This window comes from Echinops telfairi, unplaced genomic scaffold (assembly GCF_000313985.2).
Source record: "Echinops telfairi isolate 266 unplaced genomic scaffold, ASM31398v2 ScPeMD7_1;HRSCAF=3_0, whole genome shotgun sequence".
Classification (NCBI taxonomy): Eukaryota; Metazoa; Chordata; class Mammalia; order Afrosoricida; family Tenrecidae; genus Echinops; species Echinops telfairi.
Genome location: NW_022103896.1, coordinates 89,103,591 through 89,130,899, shown reverse-complemented (window position 1 = coordinate 89,130,899; position 27,309 = coordinate 89,103,591). Strand labels below are relative to the sequence as shown.

General features: G+C 37.3%; 1 protein-coding gene across 1 annotated transcript in view; it reads left to right on the top strand.

The window, feature by feature from the left end:
* Positions 1 to 27,309, top strand: part of CA8 (carbonic anhydrase 8) — a 202,232-nt gene that overhangs the window by 16,993 nt on the left and 157,930 nt on the right. The window contains exon 3 of the mRNA XM_004697578.2: positions 3,977 to 4,101. Within this exon, the coding sequence (XP_004697635.1) occupies positions 3,977 to 4,101 (125 nt within the window). The remainder of the gene's footprint in view (positions 1 to 3,976; positions 4,102 to 27,309) is intronic.

The following is a 27,309-nucleotide window of genomic DNA, read 5'->3' as shown; positions in this document are numbered from 1 at the left end:
ATAACAAAAGTAGAATAAAGCCATTGGATGTTGCCAAGTAGATAAATCAGCCACAATTTACCAGAAACACTTTCCCCTTGCTCCTCATAAAACACTGAATTTAGTAGTATGTAGGATTTGTACAATCACTTGATTCTAATGTGGTTTGTCCTTGGACTATTAGTCTGCAGCAAAAGGTTCGTAATTGTCCTTGTTTCTTGGAGGATCAGCCTTGGGCAGAATGCCTCACTGTCAGCTTGATAGTATGAAAGATCCCCGAGGCCAGTGGTTTTTGTTTGGTCAAAATTAGTGTATTAGAAGCACTTAATATTGTGCCTGGTACAATGTAGGTGCTGAAAAATGTTTGCTGAAAAGAGAATAAATAGATTGACACTGTTGGTGCTGTAGGTTAGAGGCTGGGCTATTAACCACAAAGTTCCTGGTTCAGCTCCATCAGTTGCTCCATGGGAGAAAGATGAAGCTTTATACTCTGGTGAAGATTTATGGTCTTGGAAACTCTGTTTCTGTGAGTTTGAATTGACTCCCTGGAAATGGGTTTGGTTTTGAGTTGCAATTCTTACTATCCAAATGTGAGTCTGTGCAGCTTGAATGTTCAGAGGCATTTAAAGCATATGCTTTATCACAAAATTTTAATTAAAGACTCTATTCCTGTTAAAACAGAGTTGGTTATGCTTTGAGTGGCTAACTCAGCAGTTCAAAGCTACCAGTTTTGCTTATGAAAAAGATGAAATTTTCTGCTCCTAAAATGATTTAAAGTCTCAGAAACCAAAAGGGGTCGGTCTCATTTATCTTATAGGGACACTGTGAGTTGGAATCAACTTCATGACAATGGATTTAGTTTTTCATTTTATTCTTAGGGTATTTATTCTTTATTCTTTATTATTTAGGGTAAAAGGAGCCCTAGTGGTGCTTTAGGCACATGCTGGACTGCAAGCTTCATGGTTGGTGCTTCGACCCCACCAGCTGCTCTGAGAAATGTAGACGAGTCTATCTTTCCTCTAAAGAGTTAGAGTCTCAGAAACCTGATAAAAGATTGCTATGGGTTGGAGTCGACTTCATGGTAGTGGCTTTGCTTCTGTAATGAAGTATTGAGCATCTGTGAGGGGGAAGGTAATATTTCTTAAGCATAGATCTCTTTTTGTTCCCATGATAGCTCTCTCATCTGTTTCCTGGAGAAAAAAGTAGAAAACTGTTTTATGTGGTTCACGATGTGGTATAGGTGTGTATGGGCTCTTTGTATACAAAAATGAAAGAGTTTTGGAGAAAACTTTTTTCCCATTTCACATGTGCTTTATTTTATTGTGTTACTCATACTGTTCCCTGAGCAAGGTGGTAACTGTGCTGCCTCTGGACCATTTTATCACGTTCTTTTAAAAGTAGAGTGCTGCAGAACTCGTACCGGAATCTCTGTGTGGACAGTCTGGGTGGGGTACGTTCTGTAGTCCTGGTGATGTAAACTAAACGGTGACATTGGGCACACCAGAAACTTTCCTTCCTTCCTTCCTTCCTGGCTTAAGAGATGGATGAGGTACACAGGGGGTAAATGTAAGGTCTTCTTTGTTTTTCTCAATATCAAGTTAGGGAAAGATGAGATGTGAGGTTACTCAGAATGTGGTAATCTGGTTGAAATAAAAACATTTTTTTTACATTCTTAAATCCACCTACTAGATCCTTTTGGAAGATAAGAGAAAATGAGCCTGGGATGAAGCATAGAATAGCTGTAAACAGTTTGATCTATTTATGTATACTTTCTTTTATTTAATTATCTTGGGAAATAGGATGAGATATAATGCTCCATGGGGGTTGGGGGGTGGGGGGACTGTAGGCTAGAAATCCAGACTTCAAGAATTCAGTATTTTGTAGTTTATGCTCATAGATGCTGAAAGTTGGGTTTCTAACCAGAAGATTTACCTTTCTGGCTCCATGCTAGGCTCTAGAGGGCAGGGGCTAGCTATTCATAGCCTTCTTAGCAGCATTAGTCTCTCTGGACAATAGAAATGATGACACTGATCTGCCTTATATTTGCTGTACTACAAAGAACCTTGAGGCTGAAGGAAGTGATACTGTCTTAAAGACCATGCATCTCACCATTTTCCCTTTCCATGAAAGATTGATCGACTAGAAAATTAAAATAGCCTTTTATTACAGATGCTTTTTTGGGGTATAGGTTTGAGCAATTAGAAAGCTTAGAACTAAATTTGTAGGGCACCTTTAGTCAGGGCTTTGTGACATGGATATTTGAATAGCCTCATTTCTCAGCCTATTTTCTGCCTTTGTCTTTTTTTTTGCTTTTCTTCTTCCTTCAAATCTGTGCTATTCTGCTATAATATAGGTACCTGATGTAAGTAGCCTTCAACAATACTTGGAACAGGTTTTTAGGTGAAGATACAACCAACTCATACCAGAGTTAGCTTTCAGAGAAAGAATGGTTAACAACATTTTTCCTGAAGAGGGTATGTTGGGTCCTGTTATTGCTTCTACAATGACAATCAAGGGTGGATGATAATCTATGTCAGAGTTCCTAGTTTTAGGGTCTGGGGTGGGATTGGGAATGAGGCTTGGGTGAATTTTGTTGCTCGTACACAATTTACACAATTTTAGAGGAGATCCTTTAGCATTGAGTTTGCAAGAAAAAAGTGCCCTGTATTGAGATAAATTTGGTCATGAAGCTCATCATATTTGTATTAAACTTCAATTTTAGTTTTTGCTGATCAGTGTTTAACTAAAAAGTTTTCATTGTTTCCTGACAAGTACTTGTACAAATATGTTTTTCATCTCCTTTGGGGTGTCTTGTTCGAAATAAAGTTCTGAGTCATATTTCGAAGTTAGAATATTCTATGGGAGTCGTTGGGTGGTGAAAACTGTTATTATGCTCAACTGTTCACCAAAGAGATTGTAGTTCAAGTCCATCTAGTGGCACCTCAGAAGAAAGGTCTGGTGAGCTGGTGGCCTGCTTCCAAAAAATCAGCCTCAGAAGACATTATGGAATAATCCTTGACACACATGGGGCTGCTCTGAGTCAGAATCGATGCAAAGGCAACTTTAAAAAACATATGTCTTATAACAGTGCTATTTCATTTGCACTGCATTTGCTCGTGAATAGTTGTCTGAATTTTAAGTATGATTTTCTTCTTGAAAAATCAGATTGTTTTAATAATGGTACTCTCTTTCTCTTTAATAGTAGTTCTCTTTATAGAATTCTATTCACCCGCACCTGTTTTCTAACTGGAAAAGTTAGTAGGACAAATGGATGATCTGTAATTATTATTTGATTTATTAATAGGTCTAGAACCAATATGGGTCAGTGTGAGACCTATACATATTGGCGCCTTCTGGGCAGGGCTAACTAAGTCTCAGGAAGGGTTGGTATAGCTATATCATTTGTTTTTCTTGTTTACTTATATCTAAATTATACAAGTTGTTAAAATACATATATCATTGCTAAATATTTCAGTCTTTGCTAATATATCTGAATGGCTGGTAGAAGAACTTAAGCCAGTTCCTACCCGTTAATCTTGAGTCCATTCTGACTCCTCACTCACCATCATAGAGACCCTATAGGACAGAGTAGAATTGCCCCTGTGAGTTTTTGAAACCATACATTTTTCTAGGAGTATAAAGCCTCACCTTTCTCTCAATTCTGACTCCCTAGAAACCTGGAATAGAGTTTCTGAGGCTATAAATCATTACAGGAGCAAATAGCCTCATCTTTCTCCCAAGGAATTGCTGATGGGCTTGAATTACTGATCTTGCAGTTAGCAGTCTAATGCTTACCCAGCAATACCACCAAAGCCCCCTTTTTTACCCAAATTTTACCCCAGTTTAAATTTACCCCACAGTCATGATATGCTTCTCAGTATAAATTTAATCTCTAGCAACTCAAGAAAATCTGGCAAAAATACCCTCAATGTTATAATACTGTTCTTATTAAGTATGTTTTAAATGTATTTAAGTATAATTTGTTTTCTTTTTTCAGTTCTATCAGGAGGACCGTTGCCTCAAGGGCATGAATTTGAACTATATGAAGTTAGATTTCACTGGGGCAGAGAAAACCAGCGTGGTTCTGAGCACACTGTTAATTTCAAAGCGTTTCCCATGGAGGTAAGAATAAAGAATCTGTAGTAAGACTCTTACTGTTTATATAATTGCTCAATGATTCATTGAAAATTGCTTAGCTTAAATGGAGATACAAAGCTCTTGAATTATCGACATTTTGAAATAAGAAGTTGGTGCTTCATGAAAAGTAAGCTTGGGCAGTACATGAGGCTTCACATATACTTTAATGAGATTGGAAAATGCACGGTCTTACATAAGCTATCTGTCATAAAGGTAATCTGCAAATATAAATTTCCTTTAGAATTATTGTTTAGTAAAATTTCTGCAGTTTCTGTAAATTTAGCAGGTCGCTTTTATCGTGCTATAAATTATGAATAGATGATGAACCATAGACATATATTTGGAGAAAACAAACAATTATTAAAAGTCTAGTTTAGCTCTGTTTAAAATTGATAGGTTGCTTTTATTCATCATTAGAGAAACAGAGATAGACATAGAGTGTGTTATCTTATTTTTAAAGTTTTATTGGCATATATTTAATGTACCATATAACTCAAGGGATTAAATTTAATAAAAAGAGTTGTATTATCATCACTGCAATCCATTTTAGAACTTTTGGTTCATCTTTGTATCCATTATTATTAGCTTCTCATTCCCACCCCCACTCCACCCCCCAACCTTCCCTGTCATAATCTTAAGGAACAATTAATCTAGTAACTGTCTCTATGGACTAGTTATCCTGGATTTCATAGGAAATTTTACAAAAAGCCCCAACAGTGACAGTGAAATAAAATGCAGAAAAATCTTAATGTGGAAGAAAGTAGAAGATAATAGAAACTAGAATTAAAATGGGTCAAAAGGGAAAACAAATTGATGTTAAATTTTACCTGAACAATATCTGCAGTAATCCACTTTCCAATGCCCTCTGAGGGAAGATTATTCACATTCCTAGTCAGTGGTCTAAGGGAGTTCAGTGGAAGCTTACTATTGGTGGGGGCTCTGCAAATGGATTTTAGGCTTTCAGTTATCCATAGCCTTCTGCTAACCAGGTGCTCAGAAGTTAGGCTCATCTTCTTGAAATTTAGGTGGGATAGACTCAAGGTTGTATCTTGATTTGTTTTAATTTTCTTCAGCTTCAACCTGAACTTACATATGAGCAATTGATGGTCTGTTCCACAGTCAGTCCCTGTCTTAGCTGCTAATACTGAGCTCCATTGTCTCTTCCCATAGATGTAGTCAATTTTATTTCTGTGTCTTCCATCTGGAGAAGTCCACCTGTATAATCACGTTTTGTGTTTTTGAAAAAAGGTATTTGCTATGACAAGTCATTAATCTTAAAAATTCTATCATTTGATCTCCAGCTCTGTTTCTTTCACCAAGACTATATTTTCCAACTGCGGTTCCGTTCTCATTATTTCCAACTTTAACATACCAGTACATCTTAATTGCATGTTGGATTAGTTTCTGACTGAAGGTGCTGGTAGAATTCTTGAATTTCTTCATCATTAACTTTTGTAGTTGGTATATAAATTTGAATAATAATTATATTGATTGAATTTCCTTGAAGGCAGATGGATATTATCATATCACAGACAACATGGTACTTCAAGATCCAATTTTGAAATGTCTTTTTTTAACTACGAATGCTATGGCATTCCTCTTGATTGTTTTCTTCCAAGTATAGTAAACTCTGATTTTCTGATTCAAAATGGCCAATACCAATCCATGTCAGCTTCCTGCCTAGACTGTTGATTTTCATGTTTTCTATTTAATTCTTGACTACTTCCAGTTTTCCTAGATTAATACTTTGTACATTCCAAGCTCTGATCACCAGTCGATTTATGCAGCTGTTCTCATTTTGAGTCATGCTCCATCCAGCAAATGAAGATCTCGCACAGGCTTTACTCCATCCACATTACCCCGTCCATGTCCTTATGGGTCATTCTACTTTGAAAAGGCGGGCAGCTCTTCCTTCATCATATTTTGAGTGCCTTCCAGCTTAAGAGGCTCGTTTGCTGGCATTATCTCTGACAATGTGCTTTTCATGAGGTTTTCAGTAGCTGACATTGTTTCAATGCTATTTATAGGGTTTTCTGTGGCTAATTGAAATGGACAGCCTATTCATTCTTTGTAGTCTGTTCTTAGTTTGGAAGCTCTGCTGAAACCTATTCACTTTGGGTGACCCTGTTGGGTGACCCTGTTGTCACTTCAATGGTGCAGCATCTCAGCAACACGCAAACTATCGCATTATGACAAAACTGACAGATGGTTTTGACTACTGTGACTGAAAGGTTTGAGGTCAGGTAATGAGAGGCTTCCTACCTTGTTCTTTTTAAGGAGTTATCTGCTTAATCTAGATCTTTTCACTCTCCTTATGATGTTGGTAAATGTCTTCCATTTCTTTAAAAATAGAGCTGGGATTTGGATTAGAATTGTCTTGATAGATTGTTTTAAGTAGTATTGACATCTTCAAAATATTAAATATTTTTGTCATGAATAGTAGATATTGTATATTTTACGTAGGTCTCTTTGATTTCCTGTAATAGTGTTCTGTAGTTTTCTTTGTACAGGCATTTACTTCTTTGACTAGGTTTATTCCTAAGTGTTTAATCTTTTGTGTGCTATTAAAAATAGGATTGTTTTCTTGAATTATTTTCCTCATAGATATCTTTAATGGCATCTTCTTGTCTTAATGGTATTTTCTATTTACTGATGCATTTATTCCTATTATAATTGTTGTGATTTTCTTTTTCTGTTAGTGATTGAAAGGTTATTTTGTTGCTTTTGTCCTGCTTATTGAAGATGCTGGGAGAATGAGTTGATTTGGTTCTCTCTTGTTTATTCATGTGTGCATTTATTATGTAAATTGCTCTCTAGTATTGCTTTTGCTGTGCCCCAAAGGCTTTGCTGTGCGGTGATTTTGCTCTCATTTGTTTCAAGGAATTTTAAAATTTCACTTAAAAAAATTTCATTAATTAGCTAGTAGTTTTTAAGCAGTATGTTGCTCAGTTTCCATGCATTTGAGTGATTTCTTTTTCTCTTTCAAATTTTGATTTATAATTTTAAAGCAGTCTTCAGAAATGGATTTCAAAATCTTAATATTTAAAAATTTATTAAGACTTGCTTTATGTCCTATGAGTTAGTTTATTGTGCCAACCTGGCCGATAAACACATGTGGGATTAATTGAAGGGTGGAGGGATAAATGGTTTGGTGAGCCTTGCCTTCCTAGTTCTCAGGTCTCTTGCTTTGTGATGGTCGCACCAGGGTGCAACTGCTTTAGTAGTTCCCTGCTTCAGCTTGCAAGGCTGACTTCCTGCAAGACATCCCCAAAGTGAAGCCACATGGACCTTTCCTGATGCAGCGCTGAGTGCTGGAGCAGCCTTGTGGAGACCCCTGCCAGCGCTGAGATGCTTACATATTCACTGACTCAGCTTTCCTCCTGCAGTCGGCATCATTGTGTATGTTTTGTGAGATGGAGGAGGACTTTGTGGATTGGTGTTGGACATATGGGTTAATGGGTTAATGTTGGACTTGTGGGCTGGGCAGCACTGGGTTGGGATGTTATCTTGATGCTCACTTAACCTATATATAAAGCTTTCTCTTATACACGAGTTTCTGTGGATTTGTTTCTCTAAAGTACCCTGACTAATACACCCTATTACATGATCTATTTTGGAGAATGTTCCATGCACACTCGAAAATATTTATACTTTTCTGTTGTTGGGTGGAGTGCTGTGTATATAATAGATTGAATTGATTGTGTTGTTTAAATCTTGTTTGTCTGTACTGAGTTTCTTTTCCAATGATGTGTTTCCTTGATAGTATTATTTTGAAATCTCTTAATGTTATTATCATATCTTCTCTTTCTGTCTTCTGTACAAGAATTTGATCCATGTAATTTGAGGGTCTTTCATTGGGTGCTTATATGTCTAGTATAGTTATATGGTCTATTTCTTTTATCCCATTAATCACTATGTAGTACCCTTCTTTGTCCCTTCTTTCTCTATTTTATTCAAAATTGATATTCCCTCGTTTGCTTTTTAATTTTTCTAGTTGCCATTAACTAGAATATATATTTTTTCCCAGCCTTTGATTTTTAGTCTGTTTGTCTTTTTGTCTAATGTGTGTTTATTGTAGGGTGCATATTGATGGATCTTATTCTTTATTCAGTCTGCTACATACATTCTCTTGATTTGTGTATTTAATTCATTAACATTCAGTCTTATTGATATGTATCAGTTTGTGGGTATCATTTTGACACATTTGTTTTTATGGTGATTTAGCTTTACTTATTCTTTTTTTTACTTGTGTTGTTTTGAATGCTGTCTTAAGTATGTTGATTTATGTGTGAAGTTGTCTTTTATGTTGATCTTGCTTTGTCTGTTATTTCTTTCAGGGTTTTATATATGTCTTTGTCTTCTTGCCTGCATCCTTCTGCTGAGAAATCCAAGTGCATTCTTATTGGTTCACCATTGTTGATGACCTTTCCCTCAAAAGCTCACAGTATTCTCACCTTGTTGATATTGGAGCATTCGACTACTATAGTCACAATGTTTCCCTTTTGGTGTGTGAATTGTTTGAGGTTCTCTCAACTTCATGAATATTTATTTTCTCCACTTTTAGGGAATTTTTCTTCTAAGGTTATTTGTACTATATTTTCTTGTAGTTGTTTTTGTTTGTTTCTTTGTGCTCAAATCAGATGTAACCTGTTCCTCGAGATAGTGCCCCGCACAATTCCTAGGCCTTTTTCAGGTTCTTTCCTCTTTTTGCTGATTGTTCCTTGTGTCGGCTGTCGTCTAGAATTTTGTCTTCAAGGTCATTCATTTGGCCTTCTGTTTATTTGATTCAATTTTCCCACTCATTTAAAGTGTTATCTAATTCTGTTATTTTTATATTCATCTTCTGGATTCCTATTTTTTTAAATATATAATTCAATGATTTGAGTATATTGAAAAGATATGTGTAATCATCACCACAATCAATTTTAGAACATTTTTTTCTTTTCTATACCCATACCAACTTCCCTTACAATAACTTTAAAGCTATTACTCTACTTACTGCCTCTATATATTTACTTATCTTTCATATAAAGAAAATAATATAACCTGATCCAAAAATACTATAAAAATAAAACAGAAAAACCTCAATTCAAAAGAAGACAGAAATAATAAAAATAGAACAAAATGAGTCCAAAGGGAAAACACATGGTAAGGTGTTAAAATTTAACTTTACTAGCTGAACATAATCCACTTTCTGATGCACTCTGTCTGAGTCCAGGGCTACTCACAACCCTTGTCAGTGGTCTGAAGGAATTCAATGGAGCCTTATTTCCTGGGGGCACTCCTCAAATGGGTCTGGGCTTTCACTGTCATCCATAGTCTATGGGAGCAAACTGAGTGCTCACAATTAAAGCTGTAATACAATTCCCCCTTTGATCTTGTTTCTTTATCTAAAATTGTTGGGTCATATAGTATACGTTGTTTCTTTCAGTGTTTTTATTTTGGGATATTATTTTTGACATTTTGGTATTCTGGTTTATAAGTTCACTTTTTCTAATTGTTGAAAATGTCTGTATATCATTTTTACAAATTCTTACCCTATTAATTCCAGATCCTTTCTTGTTTGGGAAATTCCTTTGGATTTGGATGTTCTTCACTTGCTTGTGTCCCTTTTTATTGTTGTTGTTGTTTTTCATATGCATTAGTATTTCATGCTGCCTAGGCTGGGTCATATGGGAGTAGTTAACTACTGCATAGTGTGTGACTTCATTACTAGAAACTATGAATCAAGATGAGAAAGAAAATGGGGACAAAAAGGAAAAAGGAAGAAAGAGAAAAAGAATAAGGAGAAAAAAGGGAAAAGATAATAAAATTAGGAAAAAATAAAAATATATTTTAAGAGGGTAATAATAGAAATTTTAAAAGAATATGAAAATTGAAAAAGAAAAAAATATGGTCAATGGTAGGGGCTAAAGAAACCAATGTTTGGTTGGGAATCTTCCTTAGCGCAGATATCTGGCAGCTGTTTTAGGCATAAGAAAGATGAGGCTCTGATGTGGGTGCAGGGTGCACATTCCTGGAATTCAAGGGCAGGGTCTTGCAGAGCATGGGGCTCAGGGTTTGCAGAGTAGGCACACATCTGTGATGGGAGGAATGTGTGTTGTTGTTGCCATGGCAGTGGCAGCCTGGAGGGGTGGGAGTGTGTAGTGGTGGTAGTACTGTCTAGGGTGGTGGATGCAGTGATGGCCTTGGCTGGCACTCAGTAGTGGCAGTGGGGTAGTGCAGTAGCAGTAGTGGCTCCCAGAAAAGGAGCATCTGGTGGCAGTAATGGGGAACTGAGAGAGAAACTGAGTGCCTTATGTGCACCTTTGCTCTTTCCTTCCTTTGTTCTGTCTATTCCCACAGTGTTTGCAATATGGAAACCTTGGCTTACTCAGCTTTGAAGTTGTGCTCCAAGTCCAGGAGACAGGCTTTCCATTCCAGTGATCTTCCGCTGGTTGTTGTAGAAGGATCATCATGCACTTTTATTTAAATGCCCACTTTGCTCAGAGCACAGAGAACATTTTGAATTTTGAGTGTTCATCATCTCTGGATTTAATCTTTGATTAAATAATCTTTGATTATTTTGACCCAAAGATGGAACATCTAAATATAATAATTATCATTTGGTATCCTGGACTCTGCCACATCCCTACCACACTGAACCTCATGGACATAGAGATGAGTATTAGGAGCTTGTTGCAGTAGATATAACTGTAGTAGTGTTTTCACATCTTGGTTGAAAAAAACAAACAAACAAAAATCTCACAAAATGAGTTTCCTGAATTTTAATGAACACTTGTTTTTTCACTCCATAAAAATTATAGTTCCTGTTTTGATTTAGCCTGTTAATTTTTCCATTCATTAAAATGCATTTAATGAAGAAACATTTCAGTTTCCTGAATAGAAAATAAATTATGATGTCAAACAAACAGAAATGTTCTTTTAGCTGCACCACATTAAGTTTCAGTCTGCCTTTCCCACTCAGGAACAGAAATGTAGAGGGCTAAATTGACCTCTGAATAAGGCAGTGTGACCTACCTTTAATTTCTTAGGGTATTTAACATTTATTTCAGTAGATTACTCATTGCGAATATTTGAATATGTATATAATTGTCTGGAAAACAAAATTTGAAAGAATTTGTGTGAAGTCAAAATTCTGATAGGAGGCAAATTTGTAGAAAAATTAACAGTAGTTTTTATAGTGTTTGACTGCTAACCGCAAGATCGGAGATTTAAAACCAACAATCACTGTGAGTGAGAAATATGAGGTTACCTGCTGCTGCAAAATATGTAGCATTGGAAACTATATAGAGCCCCTATGGAGTTATATTAATAACAGTGGATTTTGGTTTGGATAAATGAATATGAAAAGTTATTAATGAATAGATTTATTGGCATTCATTACAAATCGAACATCTTTTAAATTGGGTTCTACCATATAAACTCTACAACAAAATAATATTTCTTAGATAATATATACCTTCAGATAATGAACAATAGACTCGAATATAGAATCAGTGGCCATTCCTGTATACCATCTGTACATTGACCTGTCCAGCTGGTCAGCCAGTATTTCATAGATCCCGAGAAAAGTACTAGGGGGCACAGCAATAGATCTAATAGACAAATCTTAGAGCTTTTATTTGGGCAGATTTGGGTAGGGGGTTGATCTGAACACAGTGCATGTTATTTGCCTCCTCCTACTTTTTATTTTTAATCGATGAGATTTTCAAAGATATAATTGATTACTTTTGTGCCAAATTAAAGGACTTCATGCCTGTATATATGTGATATGCCCCCAAAGAACCAAATCCAATGGTTTGGACTCAAAGCAACCATATAGGGCATAGTAGTAGAATTTTATGTATTTCTGACACTAAACATCTCAGCTTTCTGAACACCTCATCTTTCTCCTGTGGAGCAGCTAATGAAATATTTCTCTTGCCATTAACAGATCAATACTTAATGCACTGCTCCACCAGAGCTCCTTGAAGGTGATACGTTGTTGTTGGTTGGTGTCATTGAGCTGATTCCACTTTATAGCGGCCTAGTGCACAGCAAAATGAAACACTGCCCAGTTCTCTGCCATCTCATAATTGTTATGTTTGAACTCATTGCTGCAGCCGCATCCTCAGCCCACCTCATCGAAGGTCATCTTCGTTTTCACTGACCCTCTAATGACCAAGCATGATGCGCTTTTCCAGGGACAGTGTCTCCTGATAAGATGTGAAAGGACATGAGATGCAGTCTCACCACTGTTGCTTCTAAGAAGCATTCTAAGTATACTTCTTCCTGAAAGAAATAACGACAATTTACAATAGTTAGGTATATTGAATGGATATTTTGTCACTTAGGGTAATACAGTTTTGTTTTCTTTTTAAGTTTTGAAATGAATAGAAAAACAAATCCAGGTTTTAAATAATTGAATATGAAAGTTAGGCACAGATTTTTGTAGGCTGCCATTAACTTTGCCTCCAGCTCATGGGGAACCTGTCTGCAGAGAGTGAAATATGCCTGATTCTGTGCCATCCCCATGATCACTGGAGGATCTGATGAGACCTGTTCAGCAGTATAGCAACACAGCAGCCTCCACTGACAGATGGGTGATGGCTGTGCACGAAGAGCATTGGCCAGGAATTGAATTTGTACTTCATTGTGGAGGATGAGGATTCTACCTCTGAACCAACCATCAATATCTTTCTAAGTATGGAAGGAGGATATTTTTTCTAAGATCTGACAAATGAAGGCAGACCTTTTTCATCAATTAGTGCCTTCACTTGGGAAACCCAGAAGCAGATAAAAATGCTCCAACTCAGCTTAACGAATCACTCAGTGTTCTGGGAAGATAGTTTATTCAGTGGAACCAATTTATCTGGTTTTAGAGTTATTGTATTAACTATGGCAGGTTTCTGGGTGGTGTAAACCATGTACGTAAACCTACAGCACTAGAGGTTGGCAACTCACATCCACACAGCAGTAGTGTGGGAGAAAGGATTTGTGGTCTACTTCTGTAAATGTTACAGTGAAGACAACCTGATGGAGCATTCTAGTCTGTAATACACGGCATTAGCATGACGTGGAACCAGCTGTAGTGCTGGGCGTGTGACTTTTTATATCAATTCCTTGGGAACTATAAATTGGTGAGCTCTCTGAGTAGACCCAAAAAAGAGCACTTTACTTTTCTGTCTGGAGTTCTGAATTAGGAAATAAGGCATCACTAAAGTTATCAGATGAAGAACAAAACCTACCTCTACTGCAGATAGAAGCTAACTTGCGGGCATCAACAGTGCAAGAGAGTAAAAGGTGTACCTCACATTAGGCAGACTGGCCTGCTGAGTTCTCAGCTATGTGCGGGAGAGTTGGTAGCACAGAATAGGCAGGGACAGTGTTCCAGGTATGCAGTTATTACCTAAGAATAACTTAATGAGGGGAAGAAAAGGGGCAAATTGCAGGGTGAAGTGTAAACTCTTCACAGAACCTGACAACTTGGAAAAGGCTTTCCCTGTTAAGAAAACTAACTCCTCAATACTCCCCCACTTATTCTTTAAAATTCCTTAATACTAGACACTCACAAGAGACCAAACATCTGGGAATCAGTAAAGGAAATCCTGTTTCCATTTTTATAGGCGTGTTTATTTTAACCCTCTTTGCCTGCTTCTCCCTCGTACCTGAGATAGTTACATTGGAGTGAACAGCAATTTTGAAGCATGTGTAGTACCCAGGTTGTTGTTTTTCTACCCCTCTTTCTCCTTGATTTATTTTGATGGCTTTTTGTCCAAACCAGCCTCCTAGCCTGGGCCTTACACTGCTCGAATCATGGTTATGACTAGGGATTATTTATGGTGACTCATTTTCAAATATTCTAACTCAAACCTAGGGCTAAATAATTAATCCTCTTCCCAATTCAGATTCATAGCACCAGAAATGTTTTTCAGTAATTAAAAATAAAACAAATACCGTTTATGTACCTTATTCTGGAGAACAAATATGAACAGATTTTTATCAGGGGGCATTGCTGCTAATTAACTTGCCATCCTTGGCTAGCTTTGTTTAGCTGCTTTCTAACTGATTTGGGGTCTCACTATCGTAAAGGCTTCCATCTATGGGCAGTAGTTTGGACCATGTAGTAAAACAAAATTCTGACTTTTAGAAACGGTCTGATATCTTCTCTTCAGCTGAGCTCCAGGGCCCTGCTTCGTTTGGATCTCTTCCTCTTGTAGAAGCGCTTTTCCTGATGAGGAAGTAATCAGAAAGCATGATTGAATTTGAGTCTGTGAGGGAGGAAAGGTGGTGGAATGGTATGCCATGCAGTTAACAAAGGTTTAAGTGTATGTGTTTAAAGTCAGACCTTGTGTCTAGTAAAAAATGTTACAATAGTGTGTGTGTGTGTGTGTGTGTGTGTGTGTGTGTCTAAGGAGACATTCTTATATATATAATTTTGAATGGATAATTTGAGAACTCTTTTAGGTTTACAGAAAATAAAATTCCCATATACCCTCTTCTCTGTCCTCCATTCACTGTTTCTATTATTGAATCTTGCAATCTATGGTATTGTTAAATCATTATTGATACATTATTATTAATTAAAGTCAATAGTTTAAAGAGTTTACTTTGTGTTGTACAGTCTTTGTGGTTTTTGACAAACGCATCAGTCATTACAGAAGCAGACATATTCTCTGATAGCATTTGTTTTTTTTAATCCTACCATGTGGAGAGTTGGATTTAAGACAGAAACATGTGAAACAATTGAAAGGTTAAATAGTGAAGGCAATGAAGCAAGCCCGTATTTATGAAGCAGCTACCGTGTATCTGATGCTGTTTCATGCTGAGAATATGACAGCAAATGAGAAACCATCTTAGGCCTAGAAAAGGGCAACCAACTAAACTAGACCTGCTGACATCAAGGCGATTCTGACTGTGGCAGTGTCATGTGTCACAGAGCAGAACTGTCCAGAGGTTTCTTGACCGCAGTCTTCATACAAGCTGATCACCAGGGCTTTGTCCACAGTATGGCTGAGCGAGTTCAAGCTGTCAGCCTTTGGTTAGCAGTTGAGTATACTACTTGTGTTACTTAGGGTACTTAATTAGGGTAACAGAACTCCTTTTTTAAAATTACGCTTTTTAATTTTATTTTTTGACAGCTCTACTTTTAAAAATGTCTGTTTATGAAAAAGTTTTAAAGGATGAAATGTAGGGGAAGAATACTGATCCCATAATCGTGTAATTGGGTGGGGCTCAAGAGAAAATTATAGAAAGCAGTGAATATTTGACATTGAAGGCAGGGTTTGATGATTGAGAGCAGGATTTACTGGACAAGCCAATCTGAGGAGACCATTCCAGGATGGGGCAATTACTTGAGCCAGCACAGGAATTAATTCCAAGCTCCCTGCAGTATGTGGGGAAGAGGACTGGTGGAACTGCAGAAGATGATTTGAGTCCAGTTGCAAGGACTAAAAGTTAGGTAAAATTAGGCTCCACTTTATTCTTTTGTGTGTATGTGTTTGTGCAACCCCCACTAAAGTTTTTTCCCAAAACTTTGTCATCTCAAAAAGAAACTCTATATCCATTCATCAATAACTTCAATTTCCTTCTCCTCCCAGCCCCTTGTAACCATCAATAAGCGTATTCCTATACATTTGCTTTACCCATATGCTTGCAATCCATGACTTCCTTCTCTGATTTTTCTTCATTAAAAACATTAACAAAAAACCTCTCCAAGCTTAGCTTTTATTTATTTATTGTGAAATGGGGGTGGGGCAGTTACATTTAGACAATTAATTTTGTATTCAACAACTTAAACTACTTATCAGACCTCCCAGTAGCTTGACTTGAATGCTCTTTGATCTCTCTTCTCCCTCTTGTAGAATACTTTTTTTCCTCTTAACCCAAGTTAACACCTGTTTACCCTCTAGCCTGTTGCTTCCCTTCCCCTTCCACCCCTTGGTAACCATTAAAATCTGTTTCTTTTGCCTCTTCATAATTTTATTAGATGTTATTACATATACACACTAACCCACTAGTGGCATACCTTCTAGTATCATGGTAGCACGTCAGTCAGTCACCACAGTCCAACAAACAGAAACTGACAATGAAAGATGGGTAGTCAGAAGACACTGCACAATAGCTGCAGTGATGGACTCAAACAAACTAAGGACCATGAAGATGACAAAGGATTAGGTAACATTTTGTTTTTATGTGCATCGTGTCACCTTAAACCAAAGGTGACTCACACATACTGTGTTGAATAGTGTATAAATTCAATCATGTAACATTTTTTCAGACAATGTCCAATTGTATATACATCCATGGTCTCAACTCCCATAAAGACTTTTATAGTAAATTTTCAAGGTATGGTACATGCAGTGTTTATTACTGCTGCTTGTCAGTGGGTGTGTAGCACTGTGGTGGATTTTGTGTTGCTGTGATGCTGGAAGCTATGTCATTGGTGTTTCCAGTGCCACTGGGGTCACCCAAAGTGGCCTCAGAGGTTTCAGCAGAGCTTCCAGCCTAAGAACAGACTCTGAAAAAGGAATAAATTGTTCACTAGTGAAAACCTTATGGACAGAATTCAAATATTGTTAAATACTGAACAGCTCATGGAAAGAAACAGAACATTGTCAGAGACTGCCAGGAGATGAGCCTCTCAGGATGGAAGGCACTCCAAACATGACCGAGGGACAGCTGCCGCCTCAAAGCAGACTCGACATAATGACATGGATGGGGTAAAGCCTGTGGGAGTAAAGCCTCTGAGTCCTTCATTTGCTGATGGGGCATGACTCCAAATGAGAGAACTTCTGCAGACATCAATTAATAATTGGGACTTGGAATACATGAAGAATGAACCTGTGAAAATGAAGTAAAACAGATAAAAATAGACATTCCAGAAATTAATGAGCTAAAGTGACTGGAATTGGCCATTTTGAATAAATAAATGCTATTGTTTACTATGCTTGGAATGAAAGTCAAGAATGGCTTTGCATTAATTTTCAAAAGGAGCATTTAAGATACATCTCGAAGTACAATGCTGTTTGAGATAAGGTGGTATCTATCATCTGCATTCAAGGAATCCAATCAGTACAACTGTTATTCAAACTTATTCACTAGTTACCAAAGCTAGTGGTGCAGAAGTTGAAGAATACTGCCAATGTCTTTATGCAATCAGATGGGTTGAAAATTGCTGACAGTGGGAATGCACAAGTTGGAACAAAGAGGAAGGGAGAGAAGTTGGCAAACATGGCCCTGGTGACAGAAACAAAGCCTGAGATACCAACGTAGGATTTTGCGAGATCTATGACTTCATCACAAAGAACTTTTTTCAACAACACAGCAGGCAACCGTGCACCTGGACATGTCCAGATGAAATACACAGACATTAAATGGACTACAGCTGTTAGAAGAGAGGATGGACAATTTAAGTAGGAGCGGTCAAAAGCAGGCCAGCGGCTGATTATGGAACAGAGCATCAGGTGCTCATATGTAAGTTTAGATTGAAGTTGATGAAAATGAAAACCCATCCATACAAACAAAAATGAGACCTTGAGTCTCTCACACCTGAATTTGGAGAACATCTCAGGAACATATTCCAGACACTAAAAACTGAAGACCAATATGACCTGATGAGCAGTGGGATGACACAAGAACAATTTACACGAAGAAAGAAAAGATCATTCCAAAGGCAGGAAGAAAGAAAAGAACAAAGTGGATACTGGGAGAGACTCTGAAGTTGCTCTTCATCTGTAGAGTAGCTACGGCACATGGAAGAAATGATGAAGTCAAAGAGCTGGATAGAAAATTTCAAAGGGCAACTGGAGAAGACATGGTAAAATATAGTGAAATGTGCAAAAGCCTAGAACCAGAAAACCAAAAGGGAAGAACACACTCAGTATACGTTCAACTGAAAGAACTCAGAAACACTTTCAAGTTTCAAGTTACAATATTAGAAGATTCTATGGGCAAAATATTGAATGATGTAAGATGCACCAAAAGAAGATGAAAAGCATACAAAGCTACTGTATCAAAACAAAACAAAAAACTAGTTGACATTCCACCACTTCAGGAGGTAGCATGTGATCAAGAACCAGTGTTACTGAAGGAAGAAGTCCAAGCCGCACTGAAAACATTAGCTAAACACAAGGTTCCAGGAATTGATGGAATACCAATGGAAATGTTTCAACAAGCTGATGAAGCACTGGGAACATTTACTTGCCTATTCCAGGAAATTTGGAAGATAGCTACTTGGTCAGCTGCCTGGAAAAGATCCATATTTGTACCCACTCCAAAGAAAGGTGACCCAATAGAACATTATTATTATCATCACATGTAAGTCAAAATTTTGCTGAAGATCATCCAACAACCGTTGCAGCAGTACATTTACAGGGAACTGCCAGAGGCTGGGATCAGAAGAAGATGTGGAACAAGCAATCTCATTGCTGATGTCAGATGGATCTTGGCTGAAAACAGAAGACTAGAAATATGTTTACTTGTTTTATTGACTATGCTAAGGGATTTGGTTATGTAGCCCATAACAAACTATGGATATCCTTGAGAGGACTGGGGAATCCCAGAACATGACCTTGTGCTCATCCAGAACTTTCACACAGATAAAGAAGCAATTGTGCCAACAGAACAAGGGCATACTGTGTGGTTTACACTCAGGAAAGGTGCATCATCTTACCATACTAATGCAATCAGTATGCTGGACAAATAATCAGAGAATTTGGATTATATGATGAAGAATGGGGTATCAGGATTGGAAGAAGGTTCACTAACAACCTGGGACAAGCAGATGACACAATCTTACTTGCTGAAATTGAGGAGAACTTGAAGCTCTTGCTAATGAAGATCAAGGATTTCAGAACCTTCAGTATGGATTACAATGTAATGTAAAGAAAACCAAAATCCTCGCAAATGGACCAATAGGTAACAGTGTGGTAAATAAATTATTGAAGTTGTCAAGGATTTCATCTTGCTTGGATCCATTATTAATGCTCATAGTAGCAGCTGTCAAAATAAATGATGTATTACATTGGATACATCTGCTGCACAAGACCTCTGCAAAGTGTTGAAAGGCAAGAATGCTACTTTGAAGACCAAGCTATGTTAGACCCAAGCCTTGATATTGTTATCACCTCATATGCGTGTGAAATCTGGGAATTGAATAAGGAAGACCAAAGAAGAATCGATGTAAGTAAATTATGGTACTGGGAAAGAATTTTGAAAGTATCATGGACTTCCAGAAAGAACCAAAATCCGGTCTTGGAAGAAGTACAGCCAGAATGCTCTTTAGAAACAAGGATTGTCTCATGTACTTTGGACGTGTTGTCAGGAGAGACCAGTCCCGGGAGAATGACATCATTGCTTGGCAATGTAAATGGGCAGCAAAAAAGAGGAAGCCCTTCAACAAACTGGATTGACACAGTGACTGCAATGATGGGTCAATTATACAAACAATTGTAAAGTTGGACCAGGAATGAGTAGTGTTTTGTTCTATTGTAAATAGGGTTGCTAAGAGTCAGAACCAACTCAGTGGCATCTAATAACCACAATGATTTAAACAAGTGGCCTATTTGCAACCTCCATTGAAACATTATTTTCATTAATATTTTATTTGGGAAAGGGATCCCTGGTGGTGAAGTGGGCTATGTGCTAGATTAATAATTGAAAGGCTAGTAGTTTGAAACCACCAACTGCCCTATGGGAGAAAAGTGAGGCTTTCTACTCCAATAAAGATATAGTGTCTCAGATTTCCACATAGCGCAGCTTGACTCTGTCCTTTAGGGGCACTATGAATCAGAATTGACTCACTGACAGTGAGGTTCTTTTTTGCTTATTATGTAAAAGAAGTTTATCTCTAGAAGCATTTCCATAGCATTTTTATGCACAGGAAGTACAACATAGCCTATATATGAAGACAAATATTCCACTACTGTTCTGTCACTTGGTCATTCTCAGTTAGACTGTGTTGCTGTGATGCTGGAAACTCCATCACTTGTATTTCAAATGCCAGCAGGAACACCCATGGTGAAAAAGTTAAAGCAGTTTCAAGACTAAGAACAGACTATGTACAAGGCATAGGCCATCCACTTTGGAAAAATTAGCCAATGGAAAGCTTATGAATAGAAGCTGACCATTGTCAGATATATTGCCCAAAGACAAGCCCCTCAGATCGGAAAGCACTCAAAACATGACCGAGGAAGAGCTGCTCTCTCAAAGTAGTGTCCTCCATAATAACATGGTTGGGGTAAAGCTTGCAGGACCTTCATTTTCTGATAGAGAAGGACGCAAAATGAGCAAAAACCACTGGAGACATTGATTTATAATTGGAACTTGGTATGTACAAAATATGAATCTGAAAATAGCAAGTTATGAAAAATGAAATAGAATATGTTAAGATGGATATTCCTAGGCCTTAGTAAGCTGGAATGGGCTGATATTGGTCTTGTTTTTCCATTTTAAAGATCATTTTGCTGGGGAATCTTAGAACTCTTATAAGAATCCACAGATCAAAAGATATAGCATATGTGGGGTCTTAAAGGCCTGAAGATAAAGAAGCGGCCATCTAGCTGAGAAAAAATAAAACCCACATGGAAGAAGCACACCAGCTTATCCTGACAATGATTGATGAATACAAAGTGGGTGGTGCATAAGTAAATGTGGTGAAGAAAGCTGATGGTGCCTGGCTGTCAAAAGACGCTTATAGCGTCTGGGGTCTTAAAAGCTTGAAGATAAATAAATGGCCATCTAACTGAGAAACAACAAAGCTCACATGGAAGAAGCACACCAACCTTTGAGATCATGAGGTGTCGAAAGGATCAGGTGTCAACCATCAAAGACCAAAAAATATCATTGTGAATGAGGGGGAGGGCAGAATGGGAACCTAGGGCCCATCTCTGGGCATTTGGACGTCCCCTTGCAGAAGGGTCACGGGGAGGAGGTGAGCCAGTCAGGGTGCAGTGTAGCAATGATAAAACATACAATTTTCCTCTAGCTTTTGAATGCTTCCTCCCCACTATCAATTCTACCTTACAAATCCAGCTGGACTGGAGGATGTACACTGGTACAGATAGGAACTGGAAACACAAGGAATCCAGGACAGATGAATCCCTCAGGACCAGTGGTGAGAGTTGTGATACTGGGAGGATGGCGGGAAGGTGTGGGAGAAAGGGGGAACAGATTACAAGGATCTACATATAACTTCCTCCCTGGGTGATGGACAGCAAAGTGGGTGAAGGGAGACATCGGACAGTGTAAGATATGACAACATAATAATAATTTATAAATTATCAAGGGTTCATGGGGGAGGGAGGAGCAGGAAGGGAGGGGTGAAAATGAGGTGATACCAAGAGTGTAAGTAGAAAGCAAATGTTTTGAGAATGATGGGGGAAACAAATGGACAAAAGTGCTTGATACAATGAATGTATGTGTGGATTGTGATAAGAGTTGTACAAGCCCCCAATAAAATTAATCATTAAAAAAAGAATCAACACATCAATTGTATCAAGCATATGTTGCCATCATTTTCTAAATATTTACTTTCTATTTGAGCCCTTGGTATCATCTCCTCTTTTTTTCCCTTCGTCCCTCCATGGACCCTTGTGACCCCTTGACAAAGTATAAATTATTATTATTTTCATATCTTATACTGACTGCTGTCTTCCTTCACCCACCTTTCTGTTGTTCATCACCTGGTGGTGGTGGGGGTTGTTATGTGTCAGTCATGCTAATGGTTCCTCCTATCCCCCCTCTTCCTCCCACCTTCCCTCTGTCCTCCTGGTATCGCTACTCCCATTTCTGTTCCCGAAGTGTTTATCTGTTCTGGATTCCAGTGTATATGCTCTGGTCTAGCCAGATCTGAAAGGCAGGACTAGGGTCATGATAGTGGGGAGTGAGGAAGCCTCAAAGAACCCGAGGAATATTGTGTGTTTCACCAGTGTCATACTGTGCCTGGTTGACTCATCCCTCCCTTGTTACCTTTCTGTGAGGGGATGTCCTATTGTCTACAGATGGGCTTTGGGTCTCTACTCTGAACCCCCTTGGTCTCAATGATATGTTTTGTTTTGTGTCATCTGATGCCTGCTAACTGATCCTGTTGACACCTCATGATTGCACAGGCTGTACTGCTTCTTCCATGTGGGCTTGTTGTGGTATTGGTCATTTTGAATCAGAAAATCATATGCTGGAATGACAAATTCAAGGGTAATAACATTGCAGTCATCAAAATAATTCTATATCTTTCTTGAAGTACAATGCTGTCATAGGTTATTATGTATAAGCTATAAGTAAATCCACTTAATAAAATTGTTATCCAAATTTATGCACCTTCCACTAAAGCTAGTGATGAAGAAATTGAAGAATCCTACCAACTTCTGTAGCCTGAAATTAATCAAACATGCAATCAAGGTGCATTGATAATTATTGGCAATTGGAATCTGAAAGTTGAGAGAAAATGGAAGGAATAATAGTTGGATAATGTGGCCTTGTTTATAGAAATGAAATTGAAGATCATGTGGTAAAATTTTGTCAGACCAATGACTTTATCCTTGGAAATACCTTTTTTCAACAACATAAATGTTGACTACCCATTGGATTTGTCTAGGTGGAATACACACAAATCAAACTGACGACCTTATGAAAAGATCATGAAGAACTCAATATCAGTAGCCAAAATGAGGTCAGAGACTGGTTGTGATACAGACTATCTATTACTCTTATAAGCTTCAGCTCAAAGTGAAGGAAATTAAAAGTAGTCAACAAGAAGTAGAATGCAACACTGAGCATTTCCCACCTGAATTTTGAGAACTTCTCAACAATAGATTTGACCCCTTGAACACCAATGACATAAAACCTGATGATCTTTGGGATGCCATCAAGAACATCAGACATGAAGCAAGCAAAAGGTCATTAAAAAGACAGGGAAGAAGGAAAGATCAAAGTAGACATCAGAAGAGACTCTGAAACTTGCTCTTAACCATATGGTAGCAAAGGTAAATGGAAGAAATGATGAAGTAAAAGAGCTGAAAGAATATTTCAAAGGGAAGGTTGAGAGGAAAAAGTAAAATACTATAAACGTGCAAAGACCTAGAGTTAGAAACAAAAAAAGAAAGAATACACTCAGTGTACTGAAGCTGAAAGAATTGAGGCAGAATTTCAAGCCTTAAGTAGTGATAGTAAAAGATTCTATGGGCAAATATTGGACCATGCAGGAAACCTCCAAAAAGATGAAAAGAATGCACAGAGTCATTTTTAACAAAAATGACTCGTGAACATTCAACCCTTTCAAGAGGTAGCATGTGATCAAGAACTGAAGGAAATCCAAGCTATAATGAAGGAATTAGTGAAAATTAAGCCCTGATGAATTCATGGAATGCCAGTTGAAATGTTTCCACAGGTTGATAAAGCACTGGAAATGCTCATTTATATCGAGTAATTTGGAAGAAAACTACCTGGTCAGTTGACTGGAAGAAATCCATATTTGTACCCATTTTAAAGAAAGATGACGCAACTGAATGCACAAATTATGGAACAATATCATTAATATCACATGGAAGTGAAATATTGCTGAAGATCATTCAACATTGATTGCGGCAGCACATTGACAGAGAGCTAGCAGAAATTCAGGCCAGATTCAGAAGAGAACGTTAAACAAGTGATATAAGTGTTGACATCAGATGGATCTTAGTTGAAAGCAGAGAATACCAAAAAGAGGTTTACTTGTATTTTATTAACTATGCAAAGGCATTTGACTGTGTGGATCATAATAAACTATAGGTTGCTTTGAGAAGAATGGGAATTCCATTACAATTGCATTCATCCTGAAAATGTACAGGGATCAAGAAATCAATAAAAGTGTGCCTTGGGGTAAGTCTGCTGCACAGGACCCTTTTATCATGTTGAAGAGCAAAGGTACTTGTTTGAAGACCAAGGTATACCTAACCCAAGTTATGGCATTGTCAGTGTTCTCATTTGCATATGAAAGTAGGACATTGAATAAGGAAGACCAAAGGAGAACTGATTCATTTGAATTGTGGTGCTGATCAAGAATATTGGAAGTACCACGGCCTGTCAAAAGAACAAGCCAATCTGTCTTGTAAGCAGTACAGCCAGAATGCTCCTTAGAAGCGAGTATTATGAGACTTTGTCTGACGTACTTTGAATATATTATCAGGAGAGACCAATCTCTGGAAAAGGGAATTATGCTTAGAAAAGTCGAAGGTCGGTGAAGAGGAAGACCTCTGATGAGATGGATTCATAAAATGGCTGCAACAGTGGGCTCAAACATACCAGTTGTGAAGATGCACAAACAGGGCCGAGTTTTTGTCCATTTCCCTTAGGGTCACTGTGAGTTGGAAGTGACTTCATGGTACTTGACGACAACAACAACAAGACAAATATTTATCTCATTGATACTAGATATGAAGCATATCTAACTGCTCTGACTTACAAATTTGACTTAAAGACAGGTTTAGAGACTGAACTAATATAGTGCTTGCATAATGTCAAAATCACATAACATCCTTTTAAATATGTATGGGTATGATGGGGATTAAGCAGTGTCTAACTGCATCGCTATTTTGTAGTCATGGTTTTTACCTGGAATTTGAGTCTGGAAAGTAAGTAGTTGCCTATAAATTTAGAGTGACAGAATGAGGACAGTGAATCAAAGGTTTTGAAAGTCAGGTTTTTATTGAAAAGTTGTTCTTTGGTCACATATGATGTGTGATATTTCACAAATAACAGTGTGACGTCACTGTTGTACATTCTATAGTTATGAATGAATTTGTATTAATTTTCCAAATATTTATTGAGGACCTTCTCTGATCCAGGCATTCTTTTAGGTATTGAAAACACACCAGTTAAAAAGTTGCAGAAAATCACCTTTCTTATGAATCTTTTAACCTAGTGACATGCAATCAAATTCATTGATCAGAAGCCGGCGATATCCTTGAGGTATATGATATGTAGATGACTGGAATTACAATGACAGCCTTGACAAAAAAGATAGGAGTGTTAGAAGAAGCGCTTGGATAGAAGAATTCTCCAGATCTTATCGAGTGCCTTGATAGGTTGTTCTAAGATCAGAGGAATAGTAGTCTGTAATTCCTTTAAGACCTGAGCATTGGTAACTGAAAGAATGGTAGAACTGTTAGAAAGTCAGTTAGAATGTCAGAAAGTGGATGGTTTTGTTGGAAATTTGTAGAGTGCATAATGTTACATGATTTGACTTTGACAGTTTCCATTTATTCAAGTGGAATTGCCCAGGAAAGGCCTGTAAGTGCAGACACACGTAGCTATGAAGAAATTTCAGAGACCAGAATTTATTGTCACAGCTGATATTATTTCTTTATTTCTCAATTTACTTCTAGCTTTAGATAAATGAGTTAATAAAAGGACACCATATGTTTTCTTAATTCAATGTCATGGGATAACAGCTGTAATTTTAATTTGGTATCCAAAGCTTATTGGTATCACAGGAATATTTAATCTTCCTGAGTAAACCTATCCGTATGGTACTTTGACCTGAGGTAATAGCTATTTTATATCTTTACTTCACATATTGTGATTGTAACTATAGCAGTAGCACATGTTGTTCTTAACCACATCAATAATTAATCAATTCCTAAAACTTATTAAACTAGTCCACTAGCTTAATAAAATATACTCCTTGATTTTTAAGAAATAATGATGTGACTGCAGAAGTTTGGGATTAAAGCTATACTCTCAAAATTCCCCATAGTTGAAAGTACATTTTATCACTGATAGCTTGTTCACATTCTTCATATCTTAATTTTTCTCAAGTATTAGAAAATGATAATATACCAAATACCGCTTAGAACATTTTTATAAAAAATTCTCAGAGCAAAAGGTTTAATTAATTTGTCTACTCAGGCATAGCATTATTTTCAGCAATATTAATACATTTTGTCTATTTTAAATTCCAATATGGATTGGAATAAATTTTTTCTTTTATTTATTAAATCTTATATGCCATGCCTATGTATAAAAGAGTTCATTTAAGTAACTAGTGGAATGCTTTTGCTCATTATCCTACATCTCTATTGTGGGAATGTGTTGATTTCAGCTAAGTCAGGTAAAACTCAAGAAATATGAACAATAAGAAAATATTTTTCCCGTATTATGAGAAGTCCCCAAGTAGGATAGTTATTGTTTAGGTGCTCACGGGCTAATTTCCTCCTGGTTTTCTATGAAGTCACTTTAGTACGAAGTCTTTTTCCTTTTGATTTTTCTATTAATCAATGCATGATGGCTATATTACCTCTAAGCATCATATCAGTGTGCATCAATGGTTAAAGGTTGAATAGGAGTAAGGGCATTATTCTCCTCTATTTCTCTATTAAAAACAATAATAACAGGTTTATTGTGATAGACAAGTCACTGGTGTTATTATGAGGCAAAAAAAGTATTTCTACAAAACCATAAAAACCTTTATGAAATGAAAATATCAAAATGTGAAACATGTTTCTTGACACCCTCCATCAGAAGGCGGCACTTTCCCTTCTCTCTCCCTCTCCTAAATAATTCTGTGCATTTCAGTTTTTACTGTAACCGAATGGCAGTTTTGGCATCCCTGAAGGACTCAAATTGGGTTTCATTTAGAAGCTCTTTGAGTTTTAGAACCAAAAATGTGTGAAGGGGCAATATCAGGGCTTTCTGGTGAGTGGAGGAAGGTTTCTTAGCAAAAATCCTTGTTGCTACCATCAAAAAATGAGCAGCCACGTTGTCTTGATGGAATAATTTTTAAAGATTGATACAACCTATATTCATGGGATAACATTTTAGACTAAAATACCAAAATTATTGCTATGTACAGATTAAAAGCTTAAGTAACTGGACAAAAATTTGCAATAATACTCATTCATACAGGCAGAACTGTGCCTGCTGGATTAAGACATGTGATAAAAACAACAACAGATTATGGAACTGCATATACATGGTACTTTTGTGTTGTCATTTCCTAGGCAACCTTGAAGCAAGAAATTCTAACTAAAGACTAATGACTTCCAAATTCATAACTTTGGGAGACAAGTCATTTGCTTCTTCCCGCACTAGGGCATTTCATCCTTTAAATCCAAGGGAGTATTTCAGTTCCTGTAATTGGTTACAGGCATTGATTTAGTTAATTGTGCCAGCCTGGCCGATAATCACATGTGGGGCTGGTTGAAAGGCGGAGGGATAAATGGGTGGTGAAGCCTC